The sequence below is a fragment of the Sturnira hondurensis genome, unplaced genomic scaffold, assembly GCF_014824575.4.
Source record: "Sturnira hondurensis isolate 20B ecotype Veracruz unplaced genomic scaffold, ASM1482457v3 Scaffold0000780, whole genome shotgun sequence".
NCBI classification, from domain to species: Eukaryota; Metazoa; Chordata; class Mammalia; order Chiroptera; family Phyllostomidae; genus Sturnira; species Sturnira hondurensis.
Window position 1 is genome coordinate 15,197,431 of NW_028073411.1, and position 13,833 is coordinate 15,211,263.

General features: G+C 58.9%; 1 protein-coding gene across 1 annotated transcript in view; it reads right to left on the bottom strand.

The window, feature by feature from the left end:
- Positions 1–310: 310 nt before the first annotated feature.
- STX18 (syntaxin 18) overlaps positions 311–13,833 on the bottom strand; it is a 100,863-nt gene continuing 87,340 nt past the window's right edge. The window contains exons 7-11 of the mRNA XM_037045989.1: positions 12,664–12,752; positions 5,286–5,344; positions 4,165–4,234; positions 1,704–1,784; positions 311–1,054 (exon numbers count right to left, since the gene is read on the bottom strand). Of these exons, the coding sequence (XP_036901884.1) occupies positions 959–1,054; positions 1,704–1,784; positions 4,165–4,234; positions 5,286–5,344; positions 12,664–12,752 (395 nt within the window). The 3' untranslated portion in view covers positions 311–958. The remainder of the gene's footprint in view (positions 1,055–1,703; positions 1,785–4,164; positions 4,235–5,285; positions 5,345–12,663; positions 12,753–13,833) is intronic.

Here is a 13,833-nt window from a genome sequence, read left to right on the forward strand (position 1 = left end):
CTGGCGGACGCTCCGAAGTCCCCTGGGTCTAAGTCATCAGAAGTAAATGGCACGATGTGGGCCTGTTGTGAATGGGCATGGTGGCCCCGGCCAGCCCCACACCGCCTCCTGAGCACGCTTCTCAGTCCGTGTTTCTGCACCAAGGGCCTCTGCACACGGACTGCAACCGCAGGTGACTGCAGGCAGCGTGCACGGTGTGGCCGGGTGCTATGGAGCCGTGGGGAGCACACACACAGTGGTGCCCACCTGTGGAAAGGTCTCCTGCACCCATCTCCCTTCGGACACGGTCACGGCGCCAAGGCCAGCCCCACACGCATGTCCTAGCAGACAGGTCCTTTATTGACAGTTCATTCACGTGACTCCAGACACTTTCTGTGGGCACATAACACAGGGTCCCCGTGGCTGCCTGAGGGTCCCTGTATAGCACGCATTTCCCAGGGAGCAGTGCAGGGCCAGCCAGCCGCGCCTGCGCCGAGGTAGCCCCGTGGCCACCAGCACGCGCTGCGCAACGTGGCCCCAGGTGTCTCGTGTTTCCACCACGAGTGGACGTTCCCATCATGTTTCCTTGGGGGTCAGGGGCACAGGCAGGTTTGTGGGCCCTGTCCTCTGAACAGAAGCTCCTCAGCCCAGAGGCAGGAAGGCGGGGGCACGCCTCCTCTGAGCCCCCGAGATGGTCGGTGGAGCAGGGGACCTGCTGGGCCCTCCCTGTGCGGCTCAGGCACAGTGGCCTCCAGTCAGAACAGCCCCTCCTGTCCGTCCGCCTTTCCCGGTGATCACCGCTGCACTGCCCACTTCCAGTCTGTGTCCACTGTTTCCTGTTTCAGCTAATAATGGGTTGGGTGTCCCTTCTGTGAATTGTGTCCGTCTGTCTCAGCCCCCCTCCCCACAAATGGCTCTGTGGTAGAAGCTGGTCACGGACTCACGCCGTCGCCGAGGCAGAGACACGCCCGCCGGGTGCCTAGCCGTCGTACCAGTCGAGGAAGAGCAGGGAGAAGGAGCACATGACCAGGAAGAACAGCACCCACACTCGGAAGCCCGCGTTGTTCTTGATGGCCTGGGGGCAGAGGCGGGGGTTTGTGCAGGGCTCAAAAGGGACATGCGGCCCCTCCCTGGCTGTGACCGTGTCCCTGCACCCTGGGTTTCCCCTCAGCAGAAGGCTGTTTATTAAGCAAAACTCAAATGGTTTAAAACCCACCAGAAAACAAAGGGGAGGCCTTGCCCTGCTGGCCAGCACAGTTCTCCCAGGAACCCCCACACCCCGGAGAGGGTGCCCTCTGTGCCAGGTGGACACTGCACACAGACTCTGAGCACCCTGGCTGCCCTGGCTGGTGTCCCTGGCAGTGCAATGGTGGTGGCCAAGGGACAGTCCTTTGTCTGTGTTAGCCCAACCCTAGGATTCACTCAGAAAAAAAGGTCACCCAGCAGCTGGCTATGGTGGCCTCCGTACTGTGCCCAGGTCTCCAGCCCACGGTGGGGCCCCATCCCTGGGTTTAGGGAGCAGGTCAGACCCTTGCTGAGCGCACGCACACTCCCCAGCAGGGAGGTGAGCCACTGCCCCTCGGTAACAGCGGAGCCCTGGGCCGGGCAGGAACGGACTGGGGCTGTCCAGCACACGGTGGGGGGTGAGTGCTGCCAGCGAGGCTGATGCTCCCGCCGGACTCGGGGTCGCACCAGGTCAGACGTGGGGCCCAAAGGGTACCCACCTCTCTGATGTCCTCGTTGCCCTCCTTGATGTTCTCTGTCGCCCCCACAACCAGCTGGTGGATGCTGTCGATCTCGGCTTCCTGGGGAAGGACAGGGCACATGAGCACCAGCACCTCCCCCCGCCCCCAACACCCTGCACCAAACAGCAGCTGCTGTGCACGAAGGGTGGGTCCGCACTCCCGCACCCAGGAGGCAGGCAGCACTCCATTTTACAAAGGGGGGTTTAGGGCTCAGAGAGGTTTAGTAAGTTGTCCAAAGTCACAGCCACCAAGCGGCAGGCCTGGGATTGGCCCCCAGTGCCTGGGTCCTCTCCACCTCATCCTGTGCCACCTGCCAGGCAGACACAGAAGAGCTGCCGATGACAGAGTGGCCACCACACACCAGGGGCATCCCTTCCAGTATCGTTTGCTTTTTGTGAAGTCCGGAGAAGTTAGCTCAGATGTGTGTGCTTTCAAACGCACGTGCTAGCTTCAAAAGAGTGCTCCATCTCACCTACGAGTCTCTAAGAGAAACAGTAAAGTGTAACAGCCACACAGGCGCCACACAGGCGGGACCCATGCCTGGGCTGGGGCAGCAGCGTGGGCTCCCTTCAGGTGAAGGGAAGTGTGTGTGTGTCTTGGGGGTGGTGTATAGCGGGGGTTTGGGTTCGGGGAGTGATCCAGCGCTGGAGAGCGGAGCAGCCTTTAGCCACAGAGTCACACAGCCAAGGGCACACGGGCCAGCCCATATGTCTGCCCTCACCCTCTGGGAGGAGCTCCAAGTGGGAGCTGACAGACACTGTCCTTACCAGACCCCCCCAATAGCATGAAAACCCCGAGACAGACAGCTTTCCTCAGGCCTGGAAACGCCAGAGGAGCCAGGGCAGGTGCCAGCCCGTGCTCTGCAAACCCCCGCCCCACGTGTGCGCGGCTGGGGGTTGGGGAAGTGGGGCACAGGCGCGGGATGGGGGCAGCTGCCTGCCGGTGGAGTCGCCCTCTGGACTGAGCCCGGTGCTGGTTTTCTGTGGTGGCTGCGCAGAGTGCGGGAGTGTAAGCGACGGTGAAAAGACTGAAATGCCTGGGCTGCTGCGGCCACTATGTAAGATGCGCTGGGTGGAGCTCCCTTTGCCAGCAGCTGCCTGCTGTGCCAGGAAAACGGCACAGCCCAGGGCAGCCACACTGGCACCGAGACCCACAGCGGGCTGCACTGGGAGGTGTCAGGCACTTCCTCTCCACGAGTTCTGTGCGGTAGGACATCAGCCCCAGCTCGCAGAGAGAGACAGGGCTCAGGAGAGCCCCAGATGTCACCATATGACCAGGTGGGAGCTGGCTGTGTGACTGTCCGCGGCCTCTGCGCTTCAACCAGGCTGAGCCGCCTCCTGAAACAAGTTGAGACTCTGAGAGGGAGGCATCGCATGCCACTGCTTTGGGTGCCAGGTGGTGAACTGAGGACCCTTAGGGCTGCAGGACAGGCTGAGCTCCCCCTGCTGGAGTCATGCGTCAACGCGCTGTTCTGAAGGAGGGCGGCTCTCGACTTTCCAAACTGCGGTTGGACGCAGGTGCCTCGTGCACAGTTGGACCCTGGCTGTGGTTTAGGAAGTTCTGTGAGTCAGCATCATAGGTCCACTCATCCAGTTAACGGTGGAGAAAAATGACTTTCTCCTTCAAAGCCCCCTCCCCCGCCCCACCCCAGTCTGTGGAGTCTGAGAACAAAAGGGCAAAGTTATCCGGTCTGTAAAGATCTTGCTGGTTACCGGGCAGGAGAATCTCGGAAGCAGAGGGAGACCTGCCATGGAATCCGTAAGAAGCACCACAGTTCCTGGGAGGACGGTGGCCTGGGTGCCCCGGGTCAGGCCCCGCCTAGGCTCCTGCATCATGACTGAATAAAAAGCTCCTGCTCACCCTGGCTAGGCAGCTCAGTTGGCTGGGCATCTTCCCACGCACCAAAAGGTTGTGGGTTCAATCCTCGTGGTGTGTATGGGAGGCAACAGATCAATGTTTCTTTTACATGGGTAGTGTCTTTCCTTCCTCTCTCAAAAAATCAATAAAAACATACCCTTAGTTTTTATTAAGTTTTGCCCTTGGTTATTATTAAGAAATAATAATAAAAAGCTACTGCCCATCAGGCACAGTACGGTGTCGGCCGGACGTGCTGCGTGCGTCATCACTGGACTTAGAGCAAGGGCTGCTTCGTTTTCTAGATGGGAAACCGCAGCTCAGAGAGGCTGCCCTGCTGGTGAGGGCACGTGGAGCCCAGATCCAGGGGCCTCCCACAACGGGTCCCCAGCCCGTGGGGCCTGGGCCAGCCCAGGGGTCCGTGCAGAGAGCTGCCCGAGAGGCCCTGCCCCCAGAGCTCTGCACGTGCGCGCTGTCCGTCGGCCCACCCCCACCCCGCCCGCGCACAGCTGCTTCAGAAGTGCCCTGAGCTCTTCAAATATTCCTCTTTTACGCTAGAACTTAAAACAGCTCCTGTTTTTCTTACCTGTTGTAAAACCTTTTCTGTAAATATCTCTTGGAGTCTGGAAATTTCAACCATTTTCCCTTCAATTTGCCTTCATAAAAAGTAGATTACATATTAACTATTAGTACTTGGTAATCTTAAAAGGAACGTTACCCATTTCCCAACAAATCTCTTTCAAGTGAAGGTGTGTGTGAGGGAGGGGACACACGGTGTCATCGGTGAGAGGAGAGGGACGCGGCCTCAGGCTCGGGGAGGAAGACGGGCAGTTCCCCTCGAATGACTCCCTGCCTAGTGGGGTGCCTTGGACCGCCCTGAAACCTCGTCCCGTGTCGGCTGACCCACACCCTGCCTCCGAGTCTGCCTTCAGAGGGCCAGGAGCGCGTGCCTCCCCGCCCCCTCCACCCACCTACTTAGGGAAAGCAGTGAAAGCACCTACTTAGGGAAAGCACCTACTTAGGGACAGGCTCCTTGGAGCCTGTCCCTAGACTAGTAGCCACGGTGCCCTGAGGGGAGGCCAATGGACGCCCTAAGAGTACGGGCACCCCAGCTCTGCTCCTGCTCAGCAGGCTAACGGAGAGGGCCCCTCTACCACCAAAACCAACTCCGTGTTGGGAGAAACCTCCTCTGATGCTGTTTGCAAACCTCGCATCTGAGGCCGGTGCTTTTCCCCAAGTCGGGGACAGCAGGGGAGTGGAGCAGCTGCCTGGGAGGGACAGGCTGGGGGGGGGGGCGGGGGAGGGGGACCTGCGCTCTGTCCACAGGGCGGTGTGGACACAGCGCCCAGGACTCAGTGCGCTCACTTCTGCTGGGATGTGCTCTTGCCAGGGCCATGGTTCCGGGCCTTCCTTTTGGAAGGCTGGGCAGTCCCAGGGCTGCAGGCAGTTCAGCAGGGGCCTTGCCTTCTGTGCTGCAACTCACTGGGGGTCTGGGAGACAGACCAGGGCAGCGTCTGCAGGTGGCAGCTGCCCTTGGCCAGCTGTCCCTCTCAAGGCCTCCATTTCACCTTAGAGATAGCAGACCCACAGCTGAGGGGAGTCGGGGGTTCTGGGACCCCACAAGGCTCAGGGGGCTGCATGTTGCCTAAGAGCCACTTGTGGGCACCTGGGCAGCAGAGCGAGTGAAGAAAGGCCCGACACCCATACCTCACTTCGTCACACAGGCTGTTCATCTCACCAACGAGGCGCTGGTTTTCTTGTTCAAACTGTGAGGAAACACACATGAAAAATGACATCACACTGAGCTCAAGTCTCAAAAGTGACGCAGCCAAGGCATGGGCCCAGCACGAGGCCTGCACAGGAGCCACCGATCCTCCTCCAGATCCTCCTCCAGAATCACCGCAGCGTCACCCCCACTCGGAGTGCCAGGCACTCTGGAAGCCCCTGGCCGTTAGTGTGCAAACGTCCTCTTCAGCCAGAAAGTGAAAGTGCACCCACAGGCCAGGCTGCTGGTGGCCCGGCCGCTCCAACCTGTGCACCTGAGCTCAAGAGCACGCGCCAACTCCAGTGGTTGGCTAGGAGACCACGGTGGAGGGGCAGCCAGCGGTCCCACCTGCACTCCCCCGGGGGCTCCTTCGGGCCCTTGCCTTCTGCCTCCAGGATCGTTCTTTGTAAATGGAGCAGTGAGTGGGTTGGCTTTGCCGACAGCAAGGACGTGGCAAAGCTGCACAGGGACACACCTGATTTCAGAGCTGCCCTTGACTGAGCCACAGGCAGAGCAGCCCAGGGGCCAGAGACCCGGGGCTCAGCCTGGGCAGGAATAGCCACCTCGATACGCCACCCAGGCAGCTTGTCAGCACTGGGTCGCTCAGCAGGTAGGCAGCCATTCTCACCTTGATGGGCCCAGCAAACGGACAGAGGTCCCGGAGCTTCCATGGAGCGGGCCCCCTCGACTCCCTGAATGCACAGGCGGCCAGAGACCTGCTCCTCTCCTCTCCCACGTCCCTCGGACCCAGCCTAAATGCCACCTTTTCCATGACACCACCCTGGGCCCCTCAGCTCGAGGTTTTTCTCATGTTTCCATCCTGGGCCTAGTGTCTGAAAACCTCCCAGGACAGAATCACTTTCTGCCTCGCACCAACCTGTGCCTGTCACCAACTCTGAAGAAGCCTCACACAGTCTCTCGTTCACGTCAGCTAAAGCTACGGTCACACCCACAGATTTCCTGAGGCATCCTCTGTGCCGGGCAGTGTGGGGGACAGAGAGGCAAGTCCTTGTTCTCCAGTGGCTTTGCAATCTGCCTCCAGATCTGGTCACCACATAGTTAGCAAAGCACCAGTGGAGGAAAACTGGCTCCGCCTGACAACCACCAGCCCCACTGCACCTCCACACCCCTCCCCGCACCCCTCCTCTTTGCCCTGCTCACCTCCTGCAGCCCCTCTCCCTCCCCCTCTTTACCCAGCACGCCGCTGCACTCACTCCTTCCCTCTGGTCTAAGTCGCACCCTCACTCTCTCCCCTTTGCCCTGCCCTCCACTCCTTGGTCACTTGGACCTGCACTGCCGGGTGCTGCCCGGCCCCTTTGCCCCATGGCTCAGGCCTCAGGTGCCTGTAGTCTGCCCCAGCCCGGCCGCATCCCTGTGGCACCTCCTATGCCCCTCACCTCACCTGTGCCGGGCTGTGGGCCAGGCAGGGCTTGTCCCCTGGTGGGGCACTCCAGCGGGTCCCTCGGCCTGGCAGAGGGACCTTCTGCATGACCGGGTGCATCGGAGCAGAGGAATCTCTCTCTCTCATCCCCTCTCTCTCCAGAACGCTCCCCTGCACTCAGCTCACCCGTGCTCAGGACCTGCCTTCCCTCCTGGGGCTGGTGATCCTTCTTCTCTGGACCCTGACCCCGAACACATCTCAGTCCAGCTCAGACCCCCCAAATCAGAAAGACAGTGCAGTGGCAAAGCTCCGGGAAGGGCTGCTGCTGCTGCTCAGACCACCAGGGCCTCTAATTAGACATCAGCAGCCACTTAAGAGACTAAAAATTTCACTTTTGAGTTTGGAAGGGTCAGCTCTGTAAACTGTCAACAGTTACTTCAGAGTCTGCTATGTAAGGAAATGCACAATGATTTCAGCAGGTGGGTGCTAACGACGTGCTCCTCGGGAGTGGTTGTCTTTTTCTCTTCCCTTTCAACAGGGGCATTTCCTTTGGATTTTTCTTTTTTTTTTTTAATTTAAAAGATTTTATTTATTTATTTATTTATTTTTAGAGGGGCAGGAGAGAGGGAGAGAAACATCAATGTATGGTTGCCTTTTGTGCGTCCCCTGCTGGTAGTTAGCCTGCAAGGAACCAGCCTGCAACCCAGGCATGTGCCCTGACTGGGAATCGAACCGCAATCGTCTGGTTCGCAGGCCCGTGCTCAATCCACTGAGCTACACCAGCCAGGGTTTCCTTTGGATTTTTCTAATGAGGAAACACGGCCACGCCCTCTGAAACCCACAGCCCTCGCCTGTGTCCGAGCTGCTCCTGAACAAAGTTAACTGGGCTTTGCAGTGATGAATGGCTGGAATGCCCCCGAACAAAGCCTTTTTGTTCCCCCCAGTGGAGGCTCACGCCCCACCACCGTGCACTTCCCTCCGGCCCCCCAGGGACCCCCACTCCAGGGCTCCTGTTCGCAAGCTTAGGAGCGGGATGACATTCCTGCTCCGGCTTCCTCCCCACCCACCTGAGAAGCCGGAGTCCCTGAGGAAGTGGAAGAGAGAAATACCTAGGGGTGGGGCCAGGCTGAGGGCGGGTGGCTCTAGGGAGGGCGAGTGGCTCTAGGGAGAGTGGCTGCCATTCCTGGGTGCAGCTACAGTGAGGCTCCGGCTGTGAAGACGACAAAACCACTGTCCGCAGCCAGCCAAACGGAGGCTCAGGCGGACCAGAAACCCACCGGCGCAGCCGCAGACCTCCCCTCTCACCTGCCGGGGAAGCCCGGGGAAGCCCAGTGCCCGGGGCCTCGTGGACTCCTTGGGTGACCCTGGGTCAGTCACGGGCCTTCTCTGCGGCCTGTCAGTTTCTCCTCACGAATAACGTGATGACTTTTACCCTTTATCCTCCACCTCTGAGCTGAGTGACCTTGGGCAGGAGAGTTAACCCGACTGCCTCTGTCTTCGACACTAAAAGGGGGATGATCATAGTAGTCAATGGAGTTGTCAGGAAGAAGACATGGGCTAGTGCATACATGTTGCTGACCGGAGTGCCTGGCACACAGGAAGCCCTCGTCACGTGTTCAAGACTTAAGGGTCAGAATCCAGATTAGTCCCTGAGTGCTCCGAAGGCCCCTCCGCTCCTCTCGTTCCACACTCTACAGGCGACTCCGGTAGTCCCCGCTCCCCACACAGGAACTGCGCACAGCGCCCCACCTCCCAGGGCCCAGACAGACCTGCCCCAGTCTCCACAACAACCCGGCACTGACGTGGGGGCAGGGAGCCCAGGAGGGGGCCCTACCAGAGCACAGCAGCCAGCCCGCCCGCGGTGGTGGGCTCCCCGCGTGGCCCACTCCGAGCTCTGCCTAGGACTCACAGCGCAGTCGGCACTTTCCCTTGGGGCAGGCGTCGCCCCTGAGTGTCTAGCACTGGGGTGCGATCCATGAGTGGGGCGGCCTCGGTGAGCGAGTGGGCGAGTGCCGCGGAGCCCGGAGCGGTGCTGGTGCCAGCCCACGGCACGTACTCCACCAGCCTGAGGCAGCAGACGTCCCTGAGACTTTCAAACAGGGTCCCGCAGAAGAGCCTGTGCCCGGGCGCCCAGGACACCAGTGCCCACGGCAAACACGCTGTTACAGAAGCCCTTGCCCAGTGCCACCCCTTCACTGTTGCTTAAAAGGCAAATCACTGCTGCGGGGCCTCTGAGTGTAAGAGGAAGCCAGGAGCAGTGTCTGCGTCACCAGGAGCAGCTGCTGAGAGAAGACCGGGGACCACAAGGGCCTCCCCGGCGCCTCCAGGTGGCCCTCCCTGTGCTGATGCCCTCACACCTGTGGCTCCACGACCCCAGCCTTGAGCCCCGCGGCACCCGGGACCCTGGGACCTCCCCAGGGTGCAGGCCCAGCTCCGCTTCATGTGCCGCCTGCTCCCAGCAACACTCCTTCTGTTTTCGATGCGGGAGCTGCACTTGCCCACAGGTCCTGCTGGCTGGCCACCCGGTGCTTCCTGGGCCACCTCAGGGGACAGGGGCTGGGGACACCTTTCATGCAGATTTAAGAACAGAAGTCACGTTCACATGCTTAAAAATTATCCCAAGAAATACATCAGTAAGCGCAGTGGGTTTCGCCTGGGGCAGTAACATGGCCGCGGGCTCGGAAAGGGGGCGCTTTCTCAATGTGGCGTCAGAAACGATGTGGTCGCACGCGGCCCGACCACAAAACACCTGCCTGTATCCAATCGAAGGCATGAATACTCCTCTCTCCTGGGTTACAGACGGGGACTCATTGTGGAAGACAGCAACTCTGCAAGCACTCTGGACTGTGTCACAACTGCTCCTCTGAGTGAAATGATGAAACGTGGCCATGTATCCTTGCTGGAGATAAATTAGGGCTAAACTGCCATTTTAGGGCTTAAGGCACTATTTTATCCGGAGGAAAACGTCCAAAACAGGGGTTATGAATTATGACCACAATCTGCCATAATACTTTCCATTTAAAACCAATACTGGGGCATTTCTTTCTCTCCATTTTCAGAATTAAGTCTTCAAAATGACACCAGGGCGGTCAGTGTCTCAGGCATGGCTCTCGACTGCTTCCCCAGTTAAGAAAGACGTTGACTGGACATAAGTGGCTTGTCGTGAGAGTGCTGCACGTCCCTGCCGCTGCCCGGGGCACTCATGGGACCCCGACAAACCTGGGCACGGCTGGCTCTGACCACGCTAGGCAGTGACAGGGCCGGGCTGCAGCCACGGGCCTTCCCAGGGGGCGACCACGGAGGGAAGGGCCCAAGGAGATGGACACTTGCTTTCCACAGGCCATCAGCAGAGCCCTGTCCAAGTGCACCAGTGAATGCAGCGGGGCATGGCCCCCTCGGCGTCTCTGCGGGTGGAGCCGGCACTTGCTGAGCAGGTGCTCACACACCCAGGCTTGCACTCCTAACAAGTCGTTTGGCTGAGGGTTCCTAATTCAAGTTCATTGACGCCAGTTTCCTTGCCCCAAATTACAGACATCAGAGACATAGAGAAGACTCAATCCACTCTGTCTAGTCTCAAAGCCCGAGTTCCTTCGTCACCTCTCAAGGGACCGAGCACCGGGGTCCCAGACACCCTTCTCTTCTTCAGGTGGCCCACCCTCCATGCTCCCACCCAGAGGCTTCAAAGACATGCATCTGGGCAGGTTAACAGATCTTTGCGGCTCGCCACCGCCTGTGGGAGAAAGGCCCGGCCCGCTGGCACACACCCAGTGACCGTCACCTGGGCGTGACCTTTATGAAGAGCAGCACAGAGTGTTTGAGCCCGAGGCAGCTGGGCAGTTCTTCGTAAACACCAGCATGCGCTTTCAAAACAAAGAGGCTGAGCTATGTATACATTTTTATTTCCAGCAAAGATACATGGCCACGTTTCATTATTTGGGGGAATGTGACCCATAAACGGAAGAAACACTATGAGATGGTAAGGAACTTCTGCTGTAAGAAGGGAGTGGGATCTACCTGTCCTTCCGTTTGTGGGTTCTCTGTTGCGGCTGGCCCTCCAGCGGGGTGTCCCCGGGGGCATGTCTTTGGCCTCTCTCTCTCCCCTGCCCACACGGTTTCAACAGTCAGCAGGGAGACGTCTCCACCACCCAGCAGACACCTCCAGGGGATCTCCACCGGCCCTCCAGCTCACACCTGTCTGCCCCGGCCTGCCCACCTTCTCCTGCCGGCCGAGGTAGGAGCCCCAGGCTCGTTCTCCTTCCCACCCTGACGCCCTAACTGCCCTCCAAGGCCAGTCAGTGTCTCTGACACGCCTCTTGTCTCTGCCTTCGCTGCCACCCTGGCTGAGGCCCTCACCACCTCTCGACCTGGACTGGGCAGCGGTGGCCCCTGGAGCCTGGCCGCAGTGTTCTGGGAGCCGCCCTCCACACCACAAGGCTCTGCCCACGTCTCCCCTGGGCCTGCCATGGGGTGCATTCTGGGAGACACGAGATGCTGGAGGGGCAGGCAGGGCCTGGCAGGCTACTGGCAGGCGTCTGCGCCGTTTCCTTAGCTCAGGAGCTTCCCGGCCCACGAAAGTCCGAGCCCGCTCTGCTTACTATTCCAAGAGGGTCCACAGGGGCTTTCCCAGGACCCCCTCCATGGAAAGTCCCAGTGGGGTGGCCGGGGAGGGCCTCTCTGAGGACGTGGCATGTGGGTCCTGCAAGGCGTGAGGGCAGCAGTGAAGAGCAAGAGCTCAGCCGCACGAGAGCCTCCGTTGAGGAGGCTCACACTGGGTGAAGACCGGACCCTTCGTTGGCTGGTGGAGCTCGGGCGCGACACTCCACTCACCTTCCTGATGAGAGACTGGGGTGGGAACATCCCCCTGAGTCGTCCTAAGTGCTGCCCCTGACCAACTAGGGGACCTTGGGCAGGACCCTTACTGCTTTTTGCCAAAGTTAAAAGGAGACGGCCATGCCCCCCCACCCCTCACTGTGAACATTAAGACTGTCATGGAGAGAATGCGTACTGGAAAGTTCTGTGCCCTGTGGACTGCTGCGCAGACTGAGGTGCCAGCCTCTGTCCAGGACACCCCCGGACGCTGCTGTGGGGGGGCCAGCTTCTCAGCTCTGCGGTGAAGGGCAGTGTTTCCGGAAGGCACCCTGCCACCGGGCACTGGGGGCCACTTGCCTGGCCATGCCCTCGCCGAGAAGAGCCACGCTGCTGTCCAGGGGCTGGCAGGGCTCTTGCCAACCCTGCCAGTTCCCTGTCTGGAAACCCTGTCTGGGTCTTGGAGACCCAGCCCGAGCTGGCAGCCTACAGTGAATGGCGACCAGAGGATAGGGAGCCGAAACGAGGCGAGGGAAGCAGTTCAAGTGCAATTTTCAGTCACCACCTACGCTGTCTTCACGTCACCATGACACCAGCGATTCAAGCACTTAAAAGGCACCAGAGCAACAATTATAAAAGACCACTTAGTCTCGAAAACATTTTACTGCTGCTGAAAAGATACTAATATTACTAAAATTATTCCGTGGCAGAGTTTTTGTTAATTATGCTACTATAAGTTTAAAATGTATGTAAAACATACGAAGAATTAGAAAACCTAGCAAACAGTCCTGGCCGGTGTGGCTCAGTGGATTGAGTGTCGGTCTGTGAACCAAGGGGTCCCTGGTTCGATTCCTAGTCAGGGCACATGCCTGGGTTGCAGGCCAGGCCCAGTAGGGGGCGTGTGAGAGGCAACCACACATTGATGTTTCTCTCCCTCTCTTTCCCTCTCGCCAAAAATAAATACATAAAATCTTACCAAAAAACCCTAGTGGACAAATTGTATCTAAAATATTTATAATTTTTAAGGCTTGGTATAAAGATCAGGGCAAAGGTATCTAGAATGACCTCCTACTCAATGAATATTCTTGCTAGAACTAGTTAAAAATAAACCATTAGGCAGAGAACAGCATTACCATTTGTATTTCTTCTGGGGATAGTTCATCCTCACCCTTGCCATCGCCCCAGGTTCCCAACTCAGGCTGTGCTTCAGTCGGAATCTTTTCTGTTAAAAAAAAATAGAAGGCAAAATACTCACTTTAGAACAGGCAGACACCAGACAAGCGTGGAAAGGAAAAGGAGAAGGATCTCCTAGTCTGTCTGAGGGCTGACACCCGAGCTCGGCAGCGTGGCTCTGCCAGAGCATGTAGGTGGGTGTGTCTGTGTACCGCACACGCAGGTTTGCGTGCACACGTGTACGCTTGGCGTGTGTGTGTGTGTGAGTGTGAGCCCACATGAGGGGGTGGTGTGAGGGGACCTGTGCACTCGGTACTGCGCTGACCTCTGCAATTCTTCCACACCGGCCTTCCCTTGTATTTCACTTCAGAACACGCACACCTCCCACCCTCTGCTTTTGGAAGAACAAAAATGTCTGGGCATTTTCACTGCGAAAAGCCACATACACACACAGACTACAGGAGCAAACTGCGCCTAACCCACTCCACTCCCACAGGTGGCCTCTGTCACACTCCAGCGTGGCCTCCGGCACTTCGTCTAAGCGCACTCACATGGACTGTTCTAAAACGTGCCCTTCATGACCTAACGGGGGTCTCGGAGACCGCCCTGTGTGGCCCGCACAGACCCCCACCGTTGTCCTCAGTCACTGCACAGTGCTTCCTGTGAGTGCCCTCTGTTCTCAGTAACCACGGCCCGCTGACGGCCTCCGGCTGCTCAGCTTTCCCCGGACCACGGCGCTGGTGCCGGTCCCCGCTGTGCACGTGTTGGCAGACCCCAGTGTGGACCCCTGGCATGAGCGGCTGGCGGGCAGCGCATGAACAGTTTAATGCCATACCTGTTTGGTCATGACTGAAACACGGGTCCTGACCACGCACAGTGCCCAGAGCACGGGCTCCTGGAAGGGCTGTGCCGCCGAGGGTGGGGTACAGAGGCCTGCGTGGTTTGTGGGGGAAGACGGGAGTGAGGGAGCCCACGGAAGGGGTCGGGATGCTCCTCCTCAGAGGGGGCTGCGAGGGGCCTGTTCCTAAAGGGCTGTGTGTCTGCTGTCCCAGTGGGTGGTGTCCTGGGCCGGCCGGCAGGCTGTCGAGGACTCAGGGGCAGGTGCTGCTGCTATTTCCTTTTCTTCTTAA